The 22,788-nt window shown below is 44.1% G+C and overlaps 2 protein-coding genes and 1 long non-coding RNA gene across 3 annotated transcripts; all 3 read right to left on the reverse strand.

The window, feature by feature from the left end:
• Positions 1 to 1,798: 1,798 nt before the first annotated feature.
• On the reverse strand, positions 1,799 to 4,281 carry barhl1a (BarH-like homeobox 1a). The gene is made up of 3 exons (XM_076270619.1): positions 3,897 to 4,281; positions 2,865 to 3,087; positions 1,799 to 2,102 (listed from the first exon to the last, which is right to left on the reverse strand). Exons 1-3 carry the CDS (start codon positions 4,279 to 4,281, stop codon positions 1,799 to 1,801), a joined length of 912 nt encoding a protein of 303 aa, XP_076126734.1.
• Positions 4,282 to 5,953: 1,672 nt separating this feature from the next.
• Positions 5,954 to 20,247, reverse strand: cfap77 (cilia and flagella associated protein 77). Its single transcript, XM_076270503.1, has 6 exons — positions 20,147 to 20,247; positions 11,297 to 11,396; positions 10,235 to 10,475; positions 7,346 to 7,448; positions 6,838 to 6,939; positions 5,954 to 6,108 (listed from the first exon to the last, which is right to left on the reverse strand). The coding sequence occupies exons 1-6, from the start codon at positions 20,207 to 20,209 to the stop codon at positions 5,986 to 5,988; spliced, it is 732 nt and encodes a 243-aa protein (XP_076126618.1). The 5' UTR covers positions 20,210 to 20,247; the 3' UTR covers positions 5,954 to 5,985.
• Positions 20,248 to 21,711: 1,464 nt separating this feature from the next.
• LOC143106340 (uncharacterized) lies at positions 21,712 to 22,700 on the reverse strand. Its single transcript, XR_012983661.1, has 3 exons — positions 22,593 to 22,700; positions 21,931 to 22,073; positions 21,712 to 21,792 (listed from the first exon to the last, which is right to left on the reverse strand). It is a non-coding gene; the product is annotated as an uncharacterized LOC143106340 (long non-coding RNA).
• Positions 22,701 to 22,788: the final 88 nt, after the last annotated feature.

Here is a 22,788-nt window from a genome sequence, read left to right on the forward strand (position 1 = left end):
GCTGCGAGAAATCGGAGAAATTAGCACGACGTGGAGCGCGCGCATTGTGAGTGGATGAGTTTTACTTATTTATCTGTATGTGAGGTATCCGAGCCCATTGGTAATTTGTTTAATTACTCGAGGGCAATTTGCGACGTTAAGCGAGACGTTGCGGTAGGCCAGGGGTCATGCGTGGGGGGGGGGGGGGGGGTCCCGCGGTCGTTGAACAGCTGTCACTCCTGCCCTCGACCACCAGCTGCCCGCGCGCAACCACCGGAAAACACGCTGACCAACACTTAACAAATTCAGTAAAATATTAAATTTTACTTTTTAACAGTCAGCTGCATAAATGATGAGGACTGAGACGTTGTTTGACATCGTGTTGTTTGACTTTGTTGGACAATGGTTTTCACACGTAATATGAACCTTTCAGACATGGTTTATACAATTTTCAGCTTGGCTGAATTCATCTTCATAAAATATTAATCATATTGTATGGCCATTTTATGCTGCCTTCGTATTTTATCAGGCCCGCACGATATTGTGTTGATATGTTTGGTTGATAATTGTGGAACATTGTTGCATGTTTTAGTGCATTGGCACCTGGCCAAACATAGGCCTACGGGCTGTGTTCCACTCAGCGAGTTAAAACTACCCGACCCACTCTGCACATTAAATAGCCTACATTACAACATCCTTATCGTTATTCAAAAAAGTAAACATTTTACAATTTATTTCTCTATATAAAATCAGATTACTCTTGTTTTGCACTAGGCTTTGGGCTATTACTGTTTTGTGTAGGCTAAATAACCTCTACATAATAGCATAACCTACGCTAGGCCTATTTAACAGAAAACATTTCTGAATTCAACATTATGCGCCCTCTACTCAATAACGTTGGTGTGGTTAAGTTGGGAGTTTGAAAACTGCGTTTAGCCTTTTGTTACAGAGTTTGATGAAATAAAAAAAATTAGGGCCACTGAAGCAGCGGTTCATGCCTGTCCAAATCAGTGTAAATGTGTGTCTATTCTTTTGAAGAATGGATTTGCTTCGTTCTATTATTAGCCTACCGTTTTTTTTTAATCGCAACAGATATCTGGTAAACATGCTGATGTAACAAACAGGATAAGGTTGCAATGGCTGAAACGAAATAATTATAGGCCTGGCCTATAATCACGGAATAAGTAGATAGCCGGACTTTCAGATAAACCTATTTAGCCTATATTGCGATAATATAAATTCTCCCTTTGTTTATTTTGATTGAGAAATCCACAGGAAAAGCCCAGTTAAGCAAAAATAAAAACGATGTGCTAATAGATTCATATTAGGCTATTCCAAATAACGCCTGCTGCCAAATGAATGTAGGCCTATCTTCTGGGAAATGAATTGCCCCTCAACTCAACTCAAGTTTTAAAAGCAGGTGGGTCACTGACTGGGCCTAGGCCAATTTGACTACATGCACAGACCTCTCCAATAGCTCAGAGAAGGCCGTTAGAAGACAGACCCAGTGTCCGTTTGGGCATCTTGCTGCAAAGAAAGTATGAGTGGGGAAATGCTTACAAACGAGTATCAACCGTGAGGCTTGTTTCTGTTTTAATAAATAATGTAAGCTACATTCGTTTGATCATGTACAACCTCACGACCATGTAAAGTCCGTGGCGTTCTGACTCTAGGTTTATAAAGCACACAGAGTCTGTCCTGAGAGGAGGGGGCGATCGGGACCAACGGTTCATCTGAGTCCTTGCATTGGGCACCTCCATGGTCCTGGTGTCACCGACTCAGTCCTGACCGTGGAAGGCTGGGTCCAGTCTCTGTTGGTTCAGCGATGTGGGGTCGGTCGGGGCAGAGCCGTGGCCAGGGGCCCGAGATGGGGAGGGGCCGACAGGGCTTCACCGCCCTGAAGCTCGTGGAGAAGGGACAGTCTCGGAACCAGAGCGCGCTGAAGAGGTGGAGGAGGCGCGGAGGCTCCCCGGTACAAGTACATGCTCGCGCCGGGGTCTAGGGAGGAGACCAGACCTTGAGGGTAGAAATATGGTGACGGGAACATCCTCTGTAGAGCCGAGTAGTTTCCCGCCTCGGCCAGCAGCTCGAGCCCAACTGCAGTCTGCCTTTTCCATTTCGTCCTGCAACCAAACAGCAAACGTGTTATTTTGTGCTGCATGGTATGTAGGCTATTTTGAAATTAAAAACATGTAGCCTAGCTCTTCTAACTAAATATAGCATATGCACTTCATGCATGATCCTAAAACCACCCTTAGTTGTGAGAACATTCAAACGATAATTTCAAACGAGATTTTATTTATGAAGGAGATCTGTGTCAGACGGTCATCCGTCAAATCGTCACTCATCAAATAGCCAATTTACTGTTAAATAATTCATGGTTATAGCGATTGTGTAATTACAGAAGTGGGGATGAATTATTAAAATAGCATGCAGTAATTTATTATTCATGTTCAGAATTCAGATAGGCCTAATTCTGAATTGAAAGCTGGGTCGGACTGATTATTGTCAATTAGCCCATATTACATCAGGGTTTTTTTTCTTGTTGGTGTCATAATATTTGGTCTAGGCTTAGATGTGATAATGTTACATAGAAATAACAAAGACTTCGTGTGGCAAAATAAACTGCATGCCACTGGATTAGGAGGTAGAGACAAACGTGCATTGTGTTGCAAAATATGTTCAATATTTATCACTTTGTTTTATGCAAAAAATATCCATTTGAATGTAAGCATAGTCTAATGCAGTTTACTGCAAGCAAGTTATTTTCATATTCTGATTCGGTTATTTTTGTCTTGTCCATATTGTAGCCTACATTGATGCTTTCTTTTATATGGCTCATTCTGGTTGTTGATGGGAACTTTGTGTGTGTACTGGACTCTCACCTGCGGTTCTGATACCACGTCTTCACTTGTGTGTCCGTCAAGCTGAGGGTGGCCGCGAGCTCCATCCGGTCCTGCACGCTGAGGTACTTCTGCCGCTCGAAACTCCTCTCCAACTGCGCGAGCTGGTGGTCGGTGAAAGCCGTGCGCGCTTTCCGGGGCTTCTTCATGCGTACCGTGGGGCTGTCGCGACTGCTCGAGATCTCCCGGTCTGTGTCGTCCCTAACTGAAAGCCAAAAGAATCATGTATTTAATTGCTAGTTTCAAGAAAAAAGGAATGTAAAAAAAATCTTTGGCCTATACGTTATCCTAGTCTACTTGAAAGTCATTCTGTTCCTCCAAGCAGACATCACTTCAAAAATAGGCCAAGGGTGTCAACTAATTAATTATTCGATATCTTTTAAATTAACCAAATGTTTCCATCTCCGCTACAGTCTGATTGGGTAATTGATATCCACAAGAAATATCGAAATGCGCCGAGGAAAGCAAGCGGTCATTGTGATCCGAGCGGCGAGTGGCGCTTAATCCCCTTAATTAAGACACAGGGGATGAGGCTCGCTGAACCGAGACTGCAAGATAAACGGACGGATAATAATCGGATGAACGGCGAACCAAACTGCTGTTCCAGGAAAGAATACACTGAATTAAAGAGATTTCACTCTTTAAAGCCTGTCACTCCACAACGTGTTACATAGGCTATTTAAATTTAAACGAACGCTTGCCTTTTTTGCAGTCTTATCAACCATGATCTGAACTTCCAACTTGTAGGCCCTTGCCTGTATCTTTTTTGAGATTTGATGGACACATTATCTAATTTGATGCATTTCATTTGATTTTTGCATGCCGATTAAATAAGGCAATGTTTAAAAATATTTTTTTTATTATTTCGCATGTTTACTTTCCTTAGTTGATTCCTAGGCCTATAGTTGTTAAACCTGAATATAAAACTAAAAATAAATTCCTGAATTTATATAGGCGAACACATTTTTCAGAGAGGGAGAGAGGTCAAATGTAACCAATGTCGTACTGCTTTACCATTATAATCACAATCTGAAGAGGAATCGTGGTCTTTATCCAGAAAGCCATCCTCGTGTGCTCGGTGTGCGTCGCTGGTGTAGGGAGCGCAAGTGGCTAGCGGTTTGCAGTCGGACAAGATGTCTCTGATAAGAAAGGAAGAAGTCATAGTCCTCGGCTGGGAGATTTGTGAGGATGGAAGTCTCTGCACCGTGTCCTCCACGGAGTCCCTGCGCGGGGAGGGAAGCGAAGAGCACTCCGACTCCAGGTCCGACCCATGGCTCAGAGCCGCCGGGGACCGGCACTGTCCACCCGCGCTGCCACCTCTGGAAGTTAGTACAGTCACGCTCCTGTGAGAGAGCAAGGACTCAATGGCAAAACTCGAGCCGTTTGCAGAAACCTCCATCTTCGCTAGTGTCCAGAGGTTTACAAATAATTAAACAAACATGTAGGCCTTCCGCAAACAACAACGAAAACTAACAACCACTCAAATAAACATCTAAACAACTACGGACTAAGCAAACAGTAGCCACTAAGCTCGAAGTTAAACACGCATCATTTTTCTGCACTGAAGATTCACTGTCAGGTAACTCGGTGGTAAGTAAAAAAAAAACTTTTTTACCTACTTGCGTCTTCTATTAGAGTTTAAAAATGAGCTACTACTATTTTCAGGATATAGCCTACTTGCTCTGTGACAGAGTCGTGTTCTTACAGAATTTCTCGCAGAAAGTTCCTGCACCTGGACGCAGAAGTTCCGAGCAGCCACTTCAGCACCATGGACAACACTAACTGCTTCCTCTCCTTCACGACTGATAAGATTAAATCCTTTGTGGGGGCCAAGAAAGATGCCGTAGGAAAGCAAACCACCAGAAGACCAGACTTCAGCGACAACTAGTATCCGAAAGATGATCACCGAGCCTCCGGGCTTCCACGCCGTCAGTTAGCGGACACCTACCCTTTAACGAGTCCCCCGGCAGACGCGCCGTGCCGTCTTAAAACAGTCATTTGAACATGATACCGAGCGCGCCTCGCTGTAATTGGATGGTGGCGGCTTTAAGGTCGATGACTCCATTGAGGAGGAGGATACTAGTGAACACCCCCCACCCACCCACCCGCACGCACGCACACACACCCGCACGCACACACACACATTTATTTTCCACACACTTTTGTGACAAAAGTGTTCACTGTTTTTTGTGCTTCACAACTGGGTGAATGACATGTCAATCCGCCGCAAGGATGCAGGGTCGCACAGTGTAGCCTAGCTAAATACATAGCTAATAATAATAATAATAATAATAATAATAATAATAATAATAAATAAGAAGAATAAACAAGACAGAGGCATGAACAATTAAGTAGTTTATTTTAACAGGCGAGTCTGACCTTTTTTATTACTAGAAAACAATCAACAAATTATTACTGACAATCATTCAGATCACTAATACATAATGATTTATGCATTGATTGTATATATGTGGCATGCTCGAAAATCCAAGGTGGGAAACTAAATAGGAATGCTTTGTGAACACATTCCTCTTAGTCATTTGTCTAACGGTTTTGAGGCGGAGGCAGGCGGCTTGCATACAACCCGAAACACCCACACACACTTTTGTCTGACATTCGATTAAAAGAGGATTAACTTGCTGAGCCCGCAGAGCTTATTACTTAATCACCTGTGTTAAAAGACTCAAAAGACTAAAGGACTTAAACGTGCAATAAGCAGCGCTTTTCGTCCACCCCCCCCCCCCCCCCCCCCCCCCCTCAAAAGACTGAGAAACGGAAATAGACACTGAAGATGTCCTGAAAAACTTCTTTTTTTTGTCAGGTATAGTAATTATGAATTTTCACAAACACAAATCAGATAATTTGCCAGTGATCAGATGCTATAACTGTGACTTTAACTAACCTAATTGTGAGAGAAGATACCGCTAATTAGAAATGAAAGCAAAATGATTAAATCATGAGTACATAATACCTAATGCTGAGCAGAAAAGTCAGTCTCATAGTACACACTAAGTATGCTCCTGATTGAACATGTGATTATGGGTGTGTGAGTATGATTCTTTGTGTGTGTGTGTGTGTGTGTGTGTGTGTGTGTGTGTGTGTTCTAGTCCTTGGTGCTGGTGCCCTGTCCAAGTGCTCCTGGTCTTCGGGGTGCATCAGCCTGCTGGGCTTTGAGGGCTCTCTGTCTGGCCGCCGCATCCCTGAACGTGTCCAGAGCTGGACCCACCTGACAACACAACACACCCCGTCAGCTGTGACCACTGACAACACAACACACCCCGTCAGCTGTCACCACTGACAACACAACACACCCCGTCAGCTGTGACAGAGACTTTCTAATGAGGAGACACAGCACTCAAAAAATCCTCCATAGAAATGCATGGGGCTAGTTTGTCACGCCAATATGGCCGTTATCTACATATATCCCACCCCTTCCTCGGCAAAACGTCGACAGGTGAATACATTGAGCCAATCATATGGTGTGTTGTGAAGATATTGTGCCAATCATGTGCTGTGATCTCGCCGCTGGAGCAAGATTGGTGTCGTGAAGCCTTGCGCACGCGCAGTTCGACCCAAAGACTGTGCCCGATGAGTGCCCATAAAACGTTGGTATATGGCTGCCGAGTGGAGGGACTTGCCTAAAAGGACTTTGGCTGTGACCACTGACAACACCACATAACCTGCTGTGTGTGTGTGTGTGTGTGTGTGTGTCTCAGTTCAACAACAGCTGGTTATATAGTCACAATTCACTCCATTACACACACACACACATATATACATATAACTAAACATACACTACACATACATACACTAAAGAACACAGAAGACATACTGTACATACAGGAGTGCATCTCTCAAATGAAACACACGCATACACACACACACACACACACACACAAATACACGCATACACACACACAAACACACCCATACACACAAACACAGGTGAGCTGACCTGCTGGAATCGAGGCAGCTTCCACAAAGGGGCGCTCACACCGGTGGGTCGACTCTTCCGCAGCGTTGACGTCCGAGTGTCCTGGATCCTCCCCAGCTGCCTCTACACACACACACACACGCCCACGCGCACACACACGCACACACACACACACACACATTCATTAAGTTACCTTACTTAGTTTGAATTATTGAGCAGATGATTTCATCCAAAGTAACTTAAAGTTCAGCCAGAAAGAAAACGCTGATCTGGTGCCACTGTCTGACTCAACCTGTTCAGTTGGAGGAACACCATATACTGTACATATTATACTCCTTACTTAAACTCACACACACACATACATCTTACACACACACACACACACACACACACCTTGTGGTGTTGCCCCAGCAGTGCGGCGTGTGTGTTGAGCTGCTGCTGTATCGCACACACACACACACACACACACACACACACACACACACACACACACACACACACACACACACACACACACACACACACACACCTTGTGGTGTTGGCCCTGCAGTGTGGCGTGTGTGTGGAGCTGCTGCTGTATCCAGCGCTGGCGGTACTGCTGCTGCAGGAGCTCCCCGATGGGCGTGGACGGCCTGTCGAGGGGGAGGAGTTAATGTAGGCATGACCACGCCCCCATCACTTAGTCCATGCAGACACACACAGTAGTGCATAAGAGCAGACACACACAGTAGTGCATAAGAGCAGACACACACAGTAGTGCATAAGAGCACACACACAGTAGTGCATAAGAGCAGACACACACAGTAGTGCATAAGAGCAGACACACACACAGTAGTGCATAAGAGCAGACACACACACAGTAGTGCATAAGAGCAGACACACACAGTAGTGCATAAGAGCAGACACACACAGTAGTGCATAAGAGCACACACACACAGTAGTGCATAAGAGCAGACACACACACAGTAGTGCATAAGAGCAGACACACACAGTAGTGCATAAGAGCAGACACACACACAGTAGTGCATAAGAGCAGACACACACAGTAGTGCATAAGAGCAGACACACACACAGTAGTGCATAAGAGCAGACACACACAGTAGTGCATAAGAGCAGACACACACACAGTAGTGCATAAGAGCACACACACAGTAGTGCATAAGAGCAGACACACACAGTAGTGCATCCATGCAGACACACACACAGTAGTGCATAAGAGCAGACACACACAGTAGTGCATAAGAGCAGACACACACAGTAGTACACTCTACACAACACTCACTCTGACCTCATGGTGCTCTCATAATGACATTCATTTCTTTAAGTGATCACATAACAACAGGAGTACAGCAAACCAAAACATACTGCACCTTAAAGCACATCTGAACATCTCCCTCTCCTCCCCCTCTCTCCTCTCCTCCTCCCTCTCCTCTCCTCCCTCTCTCCACTCCACCCTTTCTGTTCTTCTCCCTCTCCTCTCTCTCCTCTCTATCTCTCCTTTCTCTCTCTCCTCTCTCCTCTCTTCTCTCGCTCTCTCTCCTCCATGCTGTCTGTATGATTCTGTTCTCTCTCGGTTGCTTTTCCTCACTGGGTCAGTAGTCTACACACACACATGGGTCAGTAGTTTACACACACACACACAGCATAGGTCAGTAGTCTACACACACACATGGATCAGTAGTTTAAACACACACACAGCATAGGTCAGTAGTCTACACACACACACAGCATGGGTCAGTAGTCTACACACACAGCATGGGTCAGTAGTCTACACACACACACACAGCATGGGTCAGTAGCTTACACACACACAGCATGGGTCAGTAGTCTACACACACAGCATGGGTCAGTAGTCTACACACACACAGCATGGGTCAGTAGTCTACACACACAGCATGGGTCAGTAGTTTACACACACACAGCATGGGTCAGTAGTTTACACACACACAGCATGGGTCAGTAGTCTACACTCACAGCATGGGTCAGTAGTCCACACACACAGCATGGGTCAGTAGTTTACACACACGCATGGGTCAGTAGTTTACACACAAACGCATGGGTTAGTAGTTTCTCTCTCACACACACCACATATATAAACATCCCTCTACCAGGCAAGACTAAACACAACACTTTAAAATACACACTCAGTTTCAGCTCACTGTAGCAGGTTTTTCATTGACATATTTAAATGTACACTTTTATTGTGACATACTTCCTTTTTACTATACACATCTGTCCCTTAAAACACGCAGGCACACTTCACCCTCTTTTATAATGCACACATTTGACCTTATCCTGAAACACACACTGGTCTTGATTTGCTGTCCAACTCATTCAGAGGCAGCAGTGTGTGTGTGTGTGTGTGTGAACAGGTGCCTGTGGTACTCTCATCTATGTGTGTGTGTGTGTGTGTGTGTTCAGAGCATCAGCGTGGATCAGTGTGGAAGGGAATAAGTGCTGGCATTTCTTCTTGTAGCTCCACTTGTGAATTTATTAATTCAAGGACTTCTCATTTTCTTTAAACCTATAAATAACATGATAACATGGCCTGTCCCACACACACACACACACACACACACACTCACGAACAAAGGAGCATTCCCAGGAGAGAGGCATGTACACTTCAGAGAGAGAAACTTCAAGTGTGTGTGTGTGTGTGTGTGTGCAAGCAAGAGGATACAGAAATGCCACAGATACCAGTCCATAGCTCCAGCAAGAACAATGTGTGTGTGTGTGTGTGTGTGTGCTTGTGCATGCATGCAACTGTCCAACTGTGTGTGTGAGTGCGCGTACATGTTGATGTCTCACTGTGTGTGTGTGTGTGTGTGTGTGGATAGCACTCTCACTGTATGTGTGTGTGCCCGTAGCTGTCTCACTGTGTGTGTGTGTGTGTGTGTGTGTGTGTATGCATGTATGGATAGCCCTCTCACTCTGTGTGTGTGTGTGTGTGTGTGTGTGTGTGTGTGTGTGCGTGCGTGCGCGCGCTCGCTCCTAGATGTCCAACTGTGTGTGTATGTTTATGGACTGGCAATCAGGCTGATTAATTGGCATCAATGATAGGAGCACTGGCTGTTACAGTGTGTGCGTAGCCGTCCCACTGAGAGTGAGTGTGTGAGTGTGTGCGAGTGTGAGTGAGTGAGTGTGTGTGAGTGTGAGTGTGTGTGTGTGTGTGTGTGTGTGAGTGAGTGTGAGTGAGTGCTAGTGTGTGTGTGCGCGCACACATGTGTGTGTGCGTGCGTGTGTGTGTGTGCGTGCGTGCGTGCGTGTGTGTGCGTGCGTGCGTGTGTGCGTGTGTGTGTGCGTGCGTGTGTGTGTGTGCGTGCGTGCGTGTGTGCGTGTGTGCGTGTGTGCGTGTGTGTGCGTGCGTGTGCGTGTGTGTGTGCGTGCGTGTGTGTGTGTGCGTGCGTGCATGGCTGACCGTGTGGAGATGCCAAAGGTTAGGTCAGGGGGCACGAGGGTTGGCATGGAGCGGCGGGTGACTCCACGGGCGGGCGGCGGGCGCCTGATGTCATGCGTGTCCCGGTACTGCCGCAGCTCCTTGGCCGTGACCACGCCCGACTTCACCCCCTCACGGTTCAGACACACAAAGTCCCTCTCCGGCCTGTGGGGGGCGCCAGAACGCTGGCCCTCAGCTGACGGGCAGTGCCAATTAGAGATGGCTGAGGAGGGAGAGAGACCAGGGGCAGAGATGAGATGGAGAACACCAGAGGAGAGGAGGAGAAGAGAGGAGGAGAGGAGAGGAGGAGAGGAGGAGAGAAGAGGAGGAGAGAATAGAGGAGGAGAGGAGAGGAGAGGAGGAGAAGAGAAGAGGAGGAGAGGAGAGGAGGAGAGGAGGAGAGAAGAGGAGGAGAGGAGGAGAAGAGAGGAGGAGAGAGGTGAGAAAGAGAGGAAGAAAGGGGAGAGGTGAGGAAGAGAGGAGAGGAGGAGAAGAGAGGAGGAGAGGAGAGAGGTGAGGAAGAGAGGAGGAGAGGAGAGGTAGAGAAGAGAGGAGGAGAGGAGAGAGGTGAGGAAGAGAGGAGGAGAAGAGAAGAGGAGGAGAGGAGAGGAGGAGGAGAAAGGGGAGAGGTGAGGAGGAGAAGAGAAGAGAGGAGGAGAGAAGAGAGGTGAGGAAGAGAGGAAAAGAGAAGAGAGGAGAGGAGAGGAGGAGAGGAGAGGTGAGGAAGAGAGGAGGAGAAGAAGAGAGGAAGAAAGGGGAGAGGTGAGGAAGAGAGGAGGAGAAGAGAAGAGAGGAGAGAGGTGAGGAAGAGAGGAGAGGAAGAGAGGTGAGTGGAAAAAGGAGAGGTGAGTTGAGGGAGGGAGAGGAGAGAGAGAAGAGAGAAAAAGGAGAGTAGAAGAGAGAGAAGATAAGTGTATGTGTGTGTGCATGTGTGTGAGCGTGCATGCATGTGTGTGCGTGTGCGTGCGTGTGTGTGATTGTGCGTGTGTGTGCGTGCGTGCGTGTGTGTGATTGTGCATGCATGTGTGAATGTGTATGTGTTACCTTCAGCTACACCTCCATCTTGAATGGTGGTCACCATCCCGTATACAAAATCTGGTCCTGGGCACGCCAGACCTTTTGACTTGGACCTTCCCAGGGAGGGCTGTATCACACACACACACACACACACACACACACACACACACACACACACACACACACACACACACACACACACACATACCACACAAAGTAAGTAAGAGTGTGAAGACACTCTAAATAAATGCAGTACAGTACGTCTCGGAAAAATGTGTCATGAAACACAACAAACAAAACAAATAAATAACAAACAAACATTAGTTAGCACCAGCGCACAACTAAAACAACAAAGTCCCTCAACCTGTTTCTGCTGAAGCAGTGTGGACTACAAAGCTGTGTGTGTGTGTGTGTGTGTGTGTGTGTGTTTCTCCTCTCCTGGGTCTGTAGGCGTACTGGAATCCTCTATGCGTTCGGAATCATACACGGCTATCTCCTGTGACCATGCGTGTATGGTGTAGATATGTGTGTGTGTGTGTGTGTGTGTACGTGTGTGTGTGTGTGTGTTTCTCCTCTCCTGGCCCACTGCGGCTGCTGTAATCCGCTGTACTGGGCTGTACAGTACGCTCTCTGATGAGTGACAGCTTTCACACTCATCTTCATCACCATCATCATCATCATCGTCATGTAGCACAGCGCACCAATCAGCTTCAGGGCCTGTGGCGTCTCTCTACCTGACAGATGTCTCTCGTCAGAGACCCGTGCCTGCGCCTTCTCTTCACACACACACATGAAAGACACACACACACACACACACACACACGTGCGTCCGCCACGCATGCTAATTACTCTTAATCTTAAAACGATAGCATTAGCATAAAATATTCAAAGCAATACCCTGATGATGGTTAGGAGCGGATCGTCACCGCATGGAGAAATCAGCAGTGTTTGAACACATCAGTCAGGCTCATTGACAGATTGGCTTTCTCACTCACACACACACACACACACACACTTCTGTCTCTTGTCTCATCAGTGTTTGAAGCTGTTGTAGAGGAGCAATGACAGGTTGGTGCTGTTTCACTGCCCCCCCCCCATCCGCTCGCTTCCCTTTAAGTGGGTGAGCAACACCTCAGTAACGGACTCTGACAGGCAGGCACGGTTTCACACACACACACACACACACACCCAGAATGTTTACTCTTTCTCTCTGTCTCCTCTCTTTCTTCAGTTTGAACTCCGCTCTGAGGTAAACTCACAGATTAGCTCCGTTTACACGCGCCCTCCATCTCTCTCTCCTCCGTCTCTCTCTCCTCCATCTCTCTCTCCTCATCTCTCTCTCCTCCGTCTCTCTCTCCTCCATCTCTCTCTCCTTGAGCAAGGCACCTAACCCCTCACTGCTCCCCGAGCGCCGCTGTTGATGCAGGCAGCTCACTGCGCTGGGATTAGTGTGTGCTTCACCTCACTGTGTGTTCACTGTGTGCTGAGTGTGTTTCACTAATTCACGGATTGGGATAAATGCAGAGACCAAATTTCCCTCACCGGATCACTTATACTTATATATACATATGGGCATGTGCTGACCTCCATGAGGTGCCATGGCAGCATAGCAGTCTTACACTCTTTCTTCTCTCTCTCTCTCTCTCTCCCTCCACTCCTCCTCTCATCTGTCTCAGCCCCTCTGTGAGGTGCTTTGACAGGTTCACTCTGTCTTGACTCTCTGTGAGGTGCTTTGACAGGTTCACTGTGTTGACTCTCGTCCGTCTGAGACTGCTGCTGACAGCTGAGCGCCGCTCTGTGATCCCATTCAGCAGGATGCTGAGGGGCCGCCCCAGGAGTCCACTTCCTGTTCGCTCTACGCTCCCTCTTCTACGTCACCAGCGCCACATGATTGACAGCTGAAGGGCGGGGTAAAGGGGCGCCGAGCGTGGGGTAATTAAGCCAGACTGCTCCACTCCACGCAAGGACACTGAGCACAGGATGAAACAGCTGATCGCTGCCAGAGTGAATCATGAAGTCCGGAGACTGATCACAATCTTTTACCTCAACAAGGACCAATGACAGCCTGTCACCTGAACAATGCCCAATCACAGCCTCTCAGCTGAACATTGACCAGTTGTAAACCAATCACAGAGTTGAGTTACTCTAGCTTCTCACCAGAACACTGAGTTACTCTAGCTTCTCACCAGAACACTAGCTTCTCACCAGAACACTGAGTTACTCTAGCTTCTCACCAGAACACTAGCTTCTCACCAGAACACTGAGTTACTCTAGCTTCTCACCAGAACACTGAATGGGAGAACCTCCAAAAGGAACACTGATCACTTAGGCCCAGTTTAGACGACGGAAACGAAACGATGCAACCGGTGATGTTTTTCTGCGTTTGACCCTGTCATTTAGACGCAAACGGAGGTTTTATCCCCCCGCAAACAGAGTTTTTAAAAACTCCGGGCTGATGGTTTTTTTGGGAAAACTCTGTTTGTTCGTTTGCGTCCAAAGAGGTAGAAACGGAGATGATGTGACGAGGCAGAGATTTTTAGTCAGTTCAAAAGTGAAAGAGTAAGTGATTCGTTGCTGTTGTTGATATTTTCGGGATTCTGATTGGCTAACATGGGCTTGAGCTTCTCGTTACACTGCCACGTACAGGTTTGGCATGCTCTTGGAGGCATATACCTGGGTTAGTGTAAAGGAAAACTTTTCTGAAAACTGACAGGTGTGCACAATGTTATTTTTGAAAACGGAGAGGGTGAAATGTCTGTTTATGAAAATAGCCGGCCTCGTGTAAACGTAGCATTAGTTCTGATCAATCACAGTCTCTCATCGGGACACCAGGCTCTTCGACTGACCAACCACACCCTTCACATGTACCTCAGGATCCCCGTCAGATTCTCATTGGAACACTACATACTGATTAGGCATACTTCCTACCAGAGCACTGACACTGTCACAGCTTTATCACAGGCCAATATGTGAACAGATTAAAGCTGACGGTTATGGTGGGTAGTCTGTGCTATGAAGGAGCACAATGATGCCATGCTACTTGCCTACATGTGTCTGTGTGGCTACTTGCCGAGTCACCATAAGCCTGAATGTGTGTGTGTGTGTGTGTGTGTGTGTGTGTGTGTGTGTGTGTCAGTATCTCTGTGTGCACCTCCCCACTGGCTGAGGAGAGAAGGCCGCCGTGCTGCTGTTGTGTGTTGGGAGCTTCTGTGTGCTCCTGGGCGGCTCCCTAATCCGCTTAGCCATTTTAATCTGCTCATGGAATCATTTAGGCCGTCCAGAGACGACGTGTTCAGAGCACTCTGGCCAACACCTCTCCTCTCCCGGCTTTTTACTCCCGAGCGCAGAGAGTGGAGACACAATGGGCTGAAAGGGGCAATCAGAAGCAGATTAGCGGCTGTTAAAGCTCTCTTTCTGGGCTAATTTAGTGCTGCTCTGGTGGCCTTTTGTGTTGGATGCTCTCATTTACTGGCAGTCTGTCTGCTTTGTGGCTTTATTAACAGGCAGGGACCTCCGCAACAAGAGCAGCTTTATTAACAGGCAGCGACCTCCGCAACAAGAGCGTCCCCAGACGAGGGAGAGGGCAGCAGAGGCTAGGGCTGGGGTCAACGGAGCAGAGTATTCACACACGCACACACACACTGACACATACACAAACACACAGAAGAGAGAGAGAGAGTAGGGTCTAAGATTTCTTTAGCAGATGCTTGAGCCATTTCGACTATTTCATTTTTTTTTTTAACATACAAGCCTAGGACTAGAGACGCGATATTGCAGCCGATGCACATCACACCCTGAACACGTTAAGATACTGCAGCCGATGCACATCACACCCTGAGCACGTTAAGATACTGCAGCCGATGCACATCAAAGAGGACAAAGGAAAAGGAAGATGACCAAACCAGAATGAATGAAAAAACAAACTGATTAAGATACGACTGAGACTTCATGTGCTGGTACCCCCTGGTACCTGACAAATGTAGACACTAAGAGCAACTTCTGTGCAAGAAATAATCCCTTAGCCTAGGCCTATGTCTGCTAAACTCTTTATGAATACTTTAAACATATATAACCCAAAAACCTACCATTATTTTCACATCAAATGTAAGTGAATGACTTTATATTACTCTAATAATATTTTTTTTCAAAACATTTTTTATAATAGCAATAAACAAGTGCTGTTCACTTTAAAACACCAGGGAAATGTCCAAGTCACTGCATGTCAATGCATGTTAAGTTCCTCTGTTTTCTTTCTTAAGTTTTTACATTATAGCAAGCTTCATCTTTTATTTTGTATTTTTTTTTAACCTATAAACAGTATACTCCCCCTTGGATATTTCCACTTTTACTGTTTTTATAAATTGAATCTTGATCAAGCTTGACCTTTTTTACAATAATTTACAAAAATCCCCTCTTTAATGTCAAAGTGAAAACAAATTCTACAAAGTAATGTTAATTAATTAGAAATACAGTATATGATAAAAAATAAGCGATTGCATAAATATTCACCCCCTTCAAGTCAGCATTGAGTAGATGCACCTTTGGCCACAATTAAAGCATGTAGTCTGCGTGGATAGGTCTCAAGGCTTGCACACCTGGATACTGCAATTTTACTCCATTTTCAAGGGGATCGGGTGTGAAAAGCCCTTTTTAAGTCCAGCCACAGATTTTCTACAGGATTGATGATGTGCAGTGTTTGGTGTCCGCCAAAAATATCATCAAGTCTGATGACCAAAAAGCTTGATTTTGATTTTGGTCTCATCATACCAACAAACCTTTTTCCATTTGACCTTTGAGTCTCCCACTTGTCTTTGGGTGAAATTTAGTCCAGATTTAATAAGCGCTTTGCCACTCATCCATAGAGCTCTGCCTGGTAAAAAAATTGGGCAAGGGTGGCCGTATGCATAGTTTCTGCCATCTCAGCTGTTGAAGCTTTTAACTTCTTCAGAGTTGTCATAGGTGCCTTGGTGGCCTTCTCTACCATTATTCTTCTTGAGCGGTCACTCAGTTTGTGGGGCCTGCCTCCTCTAGGCAGATATTTACATTTACCATATTCCTTACATTCCCCTTGGGGATCAATAAAGTATCTAAGTATCTATCTATCTATTTCACTGAACTCCAAGGAAACTTTTTTTTGTATCCTTCCCTTCACTTATGCTTTTCCATAACCTTTTCTTAGAGCTGTTTGGGGTGTTATTTTGTCTACACGGTGGAATTATAGCCAGGAATACTGATTGAGTGACTGGACCTTCCAGACACAGGTGTCTATATTACTATACTAACTATACACATTCACAGGTGTCTATATTACTATACTATACACATTCACTGCACTCAGGCGATCTCCATTTCAGTTGTAAGACTATTAGCACCAATTGGCTGGACTGCTGTTGATTTAGGTCATATTATTACTTATGGTCATATTATTACTTAGGTCACTTATTACCTATTTTGCTCAATCGCTTATTTTGCATTATATAATTGTAATGAATTAACATTACTTTGTAGAAATTTGCTTTCACTTTGACATTAAAGAGGGTATTTTTGTAAATTATTGTAACAAAATTAAATTGAAAAAAGATTAAATTTATTAAAGAAATAAATTGTGAAATATCCAAGGGGGGGGGTGAATACTTTTTAAAGACACTGTATAATTGATCTTCTATGAATTAGGTCTTCTTGTTGTTAATATATGAATATTCCATAATGACAGGTCACTATGCTGGTGGCACAATATGCATCCATGGTCACAGTGGAAAGTGGCCAATCCTTTGTCCTTCTTTTGTCTGGTATTCTTTCTATCTATTTGTCAGGCATTTGTATATCTGTCTGGATAGTGTTTGACACATCTGCGCTTTGGTCACTTTGTGATAGTCAACAGTTGTCCCCAAAAAGTTCATTTGAAATTTGAATATGAAAGAGAGAAATAGGGAGAATCACAAAACATTTGGTGTGTGTGTGTGTGTGTGTGTGTGTGTCTGTGAAAGAGAGAGTGAATTGCCCTCTCCTATGTAAACTTTTGTTTTCTCTGTGGCACTCCTGTGTGCTTTAGGGATTTTAAACAGTGGCTGATACAGCTTAGTGGTAACCCCAGAGTTCATCTGCGTATTAACACACACACACACACACACACACACACACACACAAACACAACCTTCTCCATTTCACATCTAACATCTAACATAATCTCATAAAATTCATAAAATCTCATAAAAGTCATAAAAACTGGGTCTAATTCCAGACTCTTTTCTTCAGTGGTTCCATGTTGGTGGAATGAACTGCCCAGTGGTCTCCGTTCCTGTGGTAGTTTTGGGTCGTTTAAGAGGGGTCTAAAGACATTCCTATTCAACATATACTTAGTTGTTTAAGCGCTTATGTGTTATGGTTTATATAATGTTGTTTTATTTTAATTGGGCTGTTAATTAATTTGACATTATTGTTTATTATTGATATTCTCCTTAATGTAGTCTTAGCATGTTATTGTTTTATATTATTGATTGAATTGACATTATTGTTTTTATTATTGCCTTTCCCCTTTTTTACATTGCTTTTTTATTAGGCTATTGATTGAATTGATATTATTGTGTACTACAACTATTCTCCTTACTATATTTGACCTAGATTTTAATCTGTTCCCTGTTCATTTTTAAATATTATTATGTTGTTTTGTATTTATATGTCGCTTTGGACAAAGGCGTCTGCTAAATCCATAACCATAACCATAACCATAACCATAATCTAATACACCAAACAGGTTCTTGACTGATTAGAAACCAAAGTTCTCAAATCTAGTCAACAAGGACCAATGAACAGTAATCAATATGACAGAATAATAAAATTGCATGCTGGGAAATTTGCCTCATGACGTACTGTTGTGTTCCAAACCAAGCTTAATTTGGAAAGCGAATTCAGAGACGCTTCATCCCCATGTGGTCAGCTGCGAGAGGTAATTCACTGCAACCTGCTGGCGCTCTAGCAGACTCTTGACTAGCGTCTATTTGGCGCCATCTGCTGTCTGAAGGAAAGACAGCCGGCATACCATCCATCGCCCTAAGAAAACGACAGACCTTGCTAACCTTCCAAAAACAAGATAATAGTAGCCTACATCAAACTCACCTACCCAAACACCACCACCAATTAACAGCACCAAAAGGCCTTGGAGCGAAACAACCCCACGTTAACCTTCGCTGTAATGTTGTATGATAAAGCCACATTTAGGTTTGACCTCCTCCGCAATTACTTTGTTGTATGGAATAAAATAACACTGTATTTGTAAATAACAGACTTTATTTTGTTGTATGAGCTTTGGGCATAGCCACCACTAACGTAGGCTACCGCAGTGGATAACGTTAACGTTAGTGAAGGTAACGTTAACACTCTTTCAAATATGGCTAATGAAATCTCCGATAACAGATCAGTCCACAGCAATGAAATGTAGGCCTGCTTTGTGTGGTAATGATAGGTAACCTGTTTGGTAGCCTATTTGTAGACTACTGCTAGGTCCGTATGATTTCCAGTGAATACAAACATCATTCAAACATTGCGACCAACTTTTTTTTGAGCAAGCATTGATTATGCGTGACACAGTCTCAATTTGCTGGACGCATGAATTGGGCTTCAAACGCTGTGCGCGCACGTCGCGACCCAGACATGCCAGGTGAGGCGCGAACTGACGTGAAAAACAGGAGTTTTTTATTTTATTTATTTTTTATCTGTAGCCTGGGCCCAGGTAGCACCCGATGCGCAATGGACGCACTGTGTTATTCACAGGGATATAGATGGTAGCTGACCAAAAGGCTGTACTGTTTCACAGCGAGGCAAGGTGGCTTTCCCGAGGTAAAGTGCTGTCGCGCGTGTTTGAGCTCCGAGTTGCCTCTTCTTGGAGGAAGAGCGCATGTTTGAATCTGCAAGCACGTTCACTAATGAACATTTCTTGACGAAGCTGGCCTATCTTAGCGATATATTTGATATATCTTAGCGATACATTTGAGTTAAATGTCCAGTTACAAGGCAAAGACAAGCACCTACCTCACCTAGCAAATAAGATTAGCCTACTGCATTCACCAAAAAAACTTGAGTAGGCCTATGGGACAGGCGCCTCGATCGCGACAGTATTATGCCTTTGAGATTTCTGAGCGAAATCGCTGAAACGTCTGATTGGGAGGCACTCTTGTGATCCCATGTATTAAACAGTAGGCCTGCATCACATCCCTGCAAAGTTTATTTCAAAAATATTTCCCAACCAGCAGTGCTCAGTATGACTGGATCATGGATCCATTTAATGCAGCATGTTGGTATTTCATTGAATATATTGTACAATGCTGTAAAATGGCCTATGCTTCCTAATATGTTGCTGGAAAACAGAAATATGTGTGTTATGTATTTATTTATTATTATTTCTGCAGCACCAGCTGATTTTAACTCTGTTGAAGAGGATATATTTAAGACTTGTCATTATTTCAATAAATTTGACAATTTTAAGCTTGACCTACCACTTTCTTAGAGCGATGAGGGACAGGTGGGGCTCGAGAATGTCCCCTTGATACAAGTGGGGAATGAAAGAAAAAGTTTGAGAACCACTGGTCTAGTTTGTAAACTACCACAGTCACGAGTTGGGTGGCGATAGTCTGTCATTTTTAAAAAGTGGGTCCCCAGAAAAAAAGTTTGAAACACTGCCCTAGGCCTAGAGAAACCTCCAGTGTTGGATGCTCATCCCAGCACACCCCTGTAGTAGGCTGCTATGGTAGGCCTGCTAGAGTATGTCCCACACAACTCCACACTTGGAGAGCAACAGTACCCTCTAGTGATATTTCTATGCTTCAGCAATACGTTTAGCTTACATAAATTTTGCTACAGGCCCACTCAAGTGAATCTTACCCGTATTAAACGTGGGTTAGTCAACATGGAATCCCGGACAACACCAATATGAGGACTCTCCATTGTTGGCAAACTTCCAAAATCCAGATGATTTAGCCAAGGGAATTCTGGTCTGTCATTGAAATACCAGCAACATAGGAAAAATTAAAATGAGTTAGCAAAATATCTAGGTAGATAAAATAAACGTCTCTAGATAAAATAAAATGTCTCTTTACCCGATAAAAACGGTTGTGAGGTTCACTTACAGAGTGCAGTCCTCTGACTTTGGCGACGTTGTCCCAGAAATAATGCAATGGGGTCAATACGACAATCTCTAAACTACCTCACGGTCGATGTAATTTAATGCAATGTTTTTCTTTACCAGCTTAGAAGTTAAAACAAGGTTTTAGGTAGCCTACGTTTACGCTGCGATAGGATTGATAAAAAGCCACTTCCGCTCTTTTAATGTCTCCGCTGGTCGTTATGGAAACGCACATCAAACAATCCATGGGTTCTGTTCCCAGATCAGAGTACGCTACGCCAGACCATGGCACAAAGTATAGTTATTATACTTACTTATATACTGAATTCCTAGAGGAATTTTCTGATTTCCTTTCCACTTTAGCGGTCCAAACAGAAAAAATAGTTATATTGGGTGATTATTATAGGATATGATATATAATTGTTGCACATAGGCCTGCCTACTCTGTCTACTTGGCAAAGGATTGCAAAATAATTATGTAAAAGTTATTTATTTAATAACTTTTTTTTAGTTATGTATTGCATAATTATATAAAAGTTAGTTATCCTGCAAAAAGCAAAATAAAACAGTGATTGCATAGGACAAATCCAGTTCTTGGAGACTACCCAGAAAGCATTTACATCTGTGCCAGATCAGTTTTTGAATCAGCAGATACGCGTAAACAAGCAATTAATTATCTGTAAAAGAATGCATGCAACCTGTGGTATCAAAGTGATGTTTGCATAAAAGAAAGTTTATTTATCAACATCATCTTCCAACCAGACAGTGGAGAGTAGTCTAAACATCCAACTCCAAAGAGTCACCTTATAGTGCTCAACGTGAATATGGAAAGAAAGTACACAACACAAATAAACCCAAACGCAATAGTCACAAAATCAGGAAATTAAATAAAAAAATGAAACAATTATCTTCATTTCAACCACTGATAAATTCCATTTCAGAATCCATCAGGCCTAAACATACAAAACATTATTGTGCAAATCACATTCCAGGATATTTGCAAAACTTGAGTAAAGATTCCAGAACTCAACTGCCTACAAGATGATGTAGGTTCACAACTCAGGAAAAGTATTTCACTAGAAGGCCATCACGCTGCAATTAGGCAAAGGCGGAACAGGCCCAGGTAGAAGCCATTTTTCTTGATAAGAGATTTGAGAAACTCTGACAGTAAAGGCTAGGCTATTTATAATGCTCTACATGTGTACCACAGGCAAATAGCCTACAATTCAAAATAAAAGAGTAAAAAAATAGTTGATAGAAAAAGTACTGTTCACAGAAAAGTTAAAAGTGCTGAGTTATGTGAATTTGTCGAGCTCGAAAGTTTTTCACCAGGCGTTTCAGGTCTGTATCTGGCTTCAGGCAGTTTTCATCAAGAGCGGCGCCAGAGATTGGGTCCGTTTTGGTTCTATTAGAAATACAAATGCTCATCATTTATCTGCCTAATACAAAACAACAAGCAAAGAAAAGCACAAGCAATCTCATTGTATCTTTAAAGGAATAAACCTATCTGTGCCAGTGACTTAATTGTGTAAATCCAACTTACTGCTTCAGGTAATTTTCGATCGCTCGTCGTTCATAAGCAGTGCCATACGTTGTTTTTACAGGCTCAACAAACATCTTCTTTGTCAGCGGACATATCAAGTGAGGGGGCACAAATGACTGCTCAGCATCTGAACCCAGCAGTTTCTGAAAAACATTCAGTTAAACGTTAAACATTCACACTGTTGCTTGCCCATACAAAACTGAAGTGCCCAGCAGAGGGAGTACCTAAAGGTGCAGTCAGGGATTTTGCAGGAAATCACATTTGTTTGTGTTCATGTTTACATTGATTGCTAAATATGACAAAAAATGTATGGGCTTAAAATCGCGTAAAATCCTTGACTGCACGTTAAATTGTCTTCCCTCAGGAGGACACATCGATTGTAAATAGAACAGGAACACACAATGTAAGACAACACAATTAGTCACAGCAACAGGTAAAATCAATGGAAGGTGCTTGAGCTACAGGACAATAATTTGACCATGTGCTGCACGCATGAAGTAGGTGAAGAGTGAAATGGTAGTTTGTGGAGAGAAAAGATGTAATAAAATCAACCTGGTCCCATTGCAGTCACATTCTCCTGAGAACGTTTTTGCATGTTACGTTTGTAAAAATTCTGGACACAACGTTTTTCTATGTGGTCAGGAGACGGCCAAGAGGTGTACCTTTTCCATGTCATACATCGTTGTCTTGGCAGCGACTTCTGTGTTTTTCTGGGCCTCTTCTTTGTACGTGTCAGGGCTGGACATAAACTCTTCTGCTAAGACACTGGAATAATAGCAATGAAGACATTACATTTATTTCAGATCGCTCATACCACTAAATTGTACAAAGATGTGGACAATGACGCCACTGACCAAA

Source organism: Alosa pseudoharengus, unplaced genomic scaffold (genome assembly GCF_046254945.1).
Source record: "Alosa pseudoharengus isolate Yale_2024_CS ecotype anadromous, Long Island Sound unplaced genomic scaffold, YU_APseudo_1.1 YU_APseudo_1.1_scf_6, whole genome shotgun sequence".
NCBI lineage: Eukaryota > Metazoa > Chordata > Actinopteri > Clupeiformes > Clupeidae > Alosa > Alosa pseudoharengus.